Here is a 1,593-nt window from a genome sequence, read left to right as displayed (position 1 = left end):
GAAGGAGATCGGTGAACGCAACGTCGGGACTCGGCCATTAGAAAGGTGATAGAGCTGAAAGAAGGGGGGAGGAATCCCACTACCCGAGAGAGGCAAGACAACTCAATTGGTACAAGAGAATACATGCGGGAGTGGAAAAAGCTGCAGATCGATGATGAGGGCATTCTCCGCCGGAGAGCTGGTCCAGTACTGCAAGTAGTGCTCCCGAAGGAATATAGAAACATTGTGTACCAAGAACTACATGACAAAATGGGCCATCTGGGAGCAGACAGGGTTGTCAGCCTGGCAAGACAACGGTTCTACTGGCCAAAGATGCAGAGAGACATAGTTGAATACTGTACCTCCAAGTGTCAGTGCATTAAGCGCCGGAAGCCAAACATTCCAGACAAAGCCCCACTTACTAACATCATCACCACTGAGCCGCTACAACTGGTGTCCATTGACTATGTCCACCTTGAAAGGAGCAAAGGTGGCTACGAGTACATTTTGGTGGTTGTGGACCATTTCACACGGTTCGCTCAAGCATGTGCAACCAGGAACAAGTCAGGGAGAACAGCAGCAGAGAAGCTCTTTAATGACTTCATTCCTAGATTTGGGTACCCTCTCAAGATTCACCATGACCAGGGAGCAGAGTTTGAAAATAGGTTGTTTCAACGCCTACATCAGCTGAGTGGAGTGTCGCCCTCGAGAACAACCCCGTATCACCCCCAGGGAAATGGTCAGGTGGAGAGGTTTAATCGGACTTTGCTAGCGATGTTACGTGCTCTCCCAGAATCCCAGAAAACAGATTGGAAGGCGTCTCTTAACAAAGTGGTTCATGCGTACAACTGCACCCGACATGAGAGCACTGGGTATTCGCCTCACTTTCTGTTGTATGGACATCACCCCCGCCTGCCAGTGGACCTTATGTTCGGGATTGAAGACAAGGAGAATGAGGTTCAATCATATCCTGAGTATGCCAAGAAATGGAAACGTGGCATGCAGGAGGCCTACAGGATTGCGAGTCAGCATGCCAGGAAAACAGGTGCAAAAGGGAAGAAGCAGTACGACAGAAGGGTGCACGGTCTCAGTCTGTCCAGTGGTGACCGGGTCCTTGTTCGAAATATGACGGACAGAGGAGGACCGGGCAAGTTGCGTTCCCACTGGGAGGACAAAGTCCACATCATTGTGAAGCAGAAGGGGAAAGATATTCCAGTGTATGAGGTACGCCCAGAATGCAGAGAAGGAAGGTCAAGAGTGTTGCATAGAAATATGCTACTACCGTGTGACGGACTGCCTCTAGAGGTTCCAGTGGACAAACAAAGCAAAGAGAAAACACCTCAAAGAGAGGACAAGAGGAGTGATAATGAGGAAGAAGAACTTGCAGACAACAGAGTCGAAATTGGAGCTGAACAAGAAGACCAGAGAGGAAGTACAGGGAGTGAAAGGGATGAAGAAACTGATGTTGAAGTTGAGTCTGAGGACCAGCCCTGTGTGTCTCAGGGTGCTGAGGATGTTCCAGACCCAGCAGAAGTAGAAGAGAACAGACCCAGACGAAATAGGAGGCCACCACGGACTCTCACGTATGATGTAGGTGGCCAACCAGGCTACTTG

General features: G+C 49.8%; 1 protein-coding gene across 1 annotated transcript in view; it reads left to right on the top strand.

Moving 5' to 3' along the window:
- Positions 1-1,593, top strand: part of LOC118407810 — a 5,413-nt gene that overhangs the window by 995 nt on the left and 2,825 nt on the right. Inside the window, exon 2 of the mRNA XM_035808343.1 lies at positions 133-1,569. Within this exon, the coding sequence (XP_035664236.1) occupies positions 133-1,569 (1,437 nt within the window). The remainder of the gene's footprint in view (positions 1-132; positions 1,570-1,593) is intronic.

This window comes from Branchiostoma floridae, unplaced genomic scaffold, assembly GCF_000003815.2.
Source record: "Branchiostoma floridae strain S238N-H82 unplaced genomic scaffold, Bfl_VNyyK Sc7u5tJ_1480, whole genome shotgun sequence".
Taxonomy (NCBI): Eukaryota; Metazoa; Chordata; class Leptocardii; order Amphioxiformes; family Branchiostomatidae; genus Branchiostoma; species Branchiostoma floridae.
Note: the sequence above shows the minus strand (reverse complement) of the source record. Positions and strands in the feature narration are given on the sequence as shown.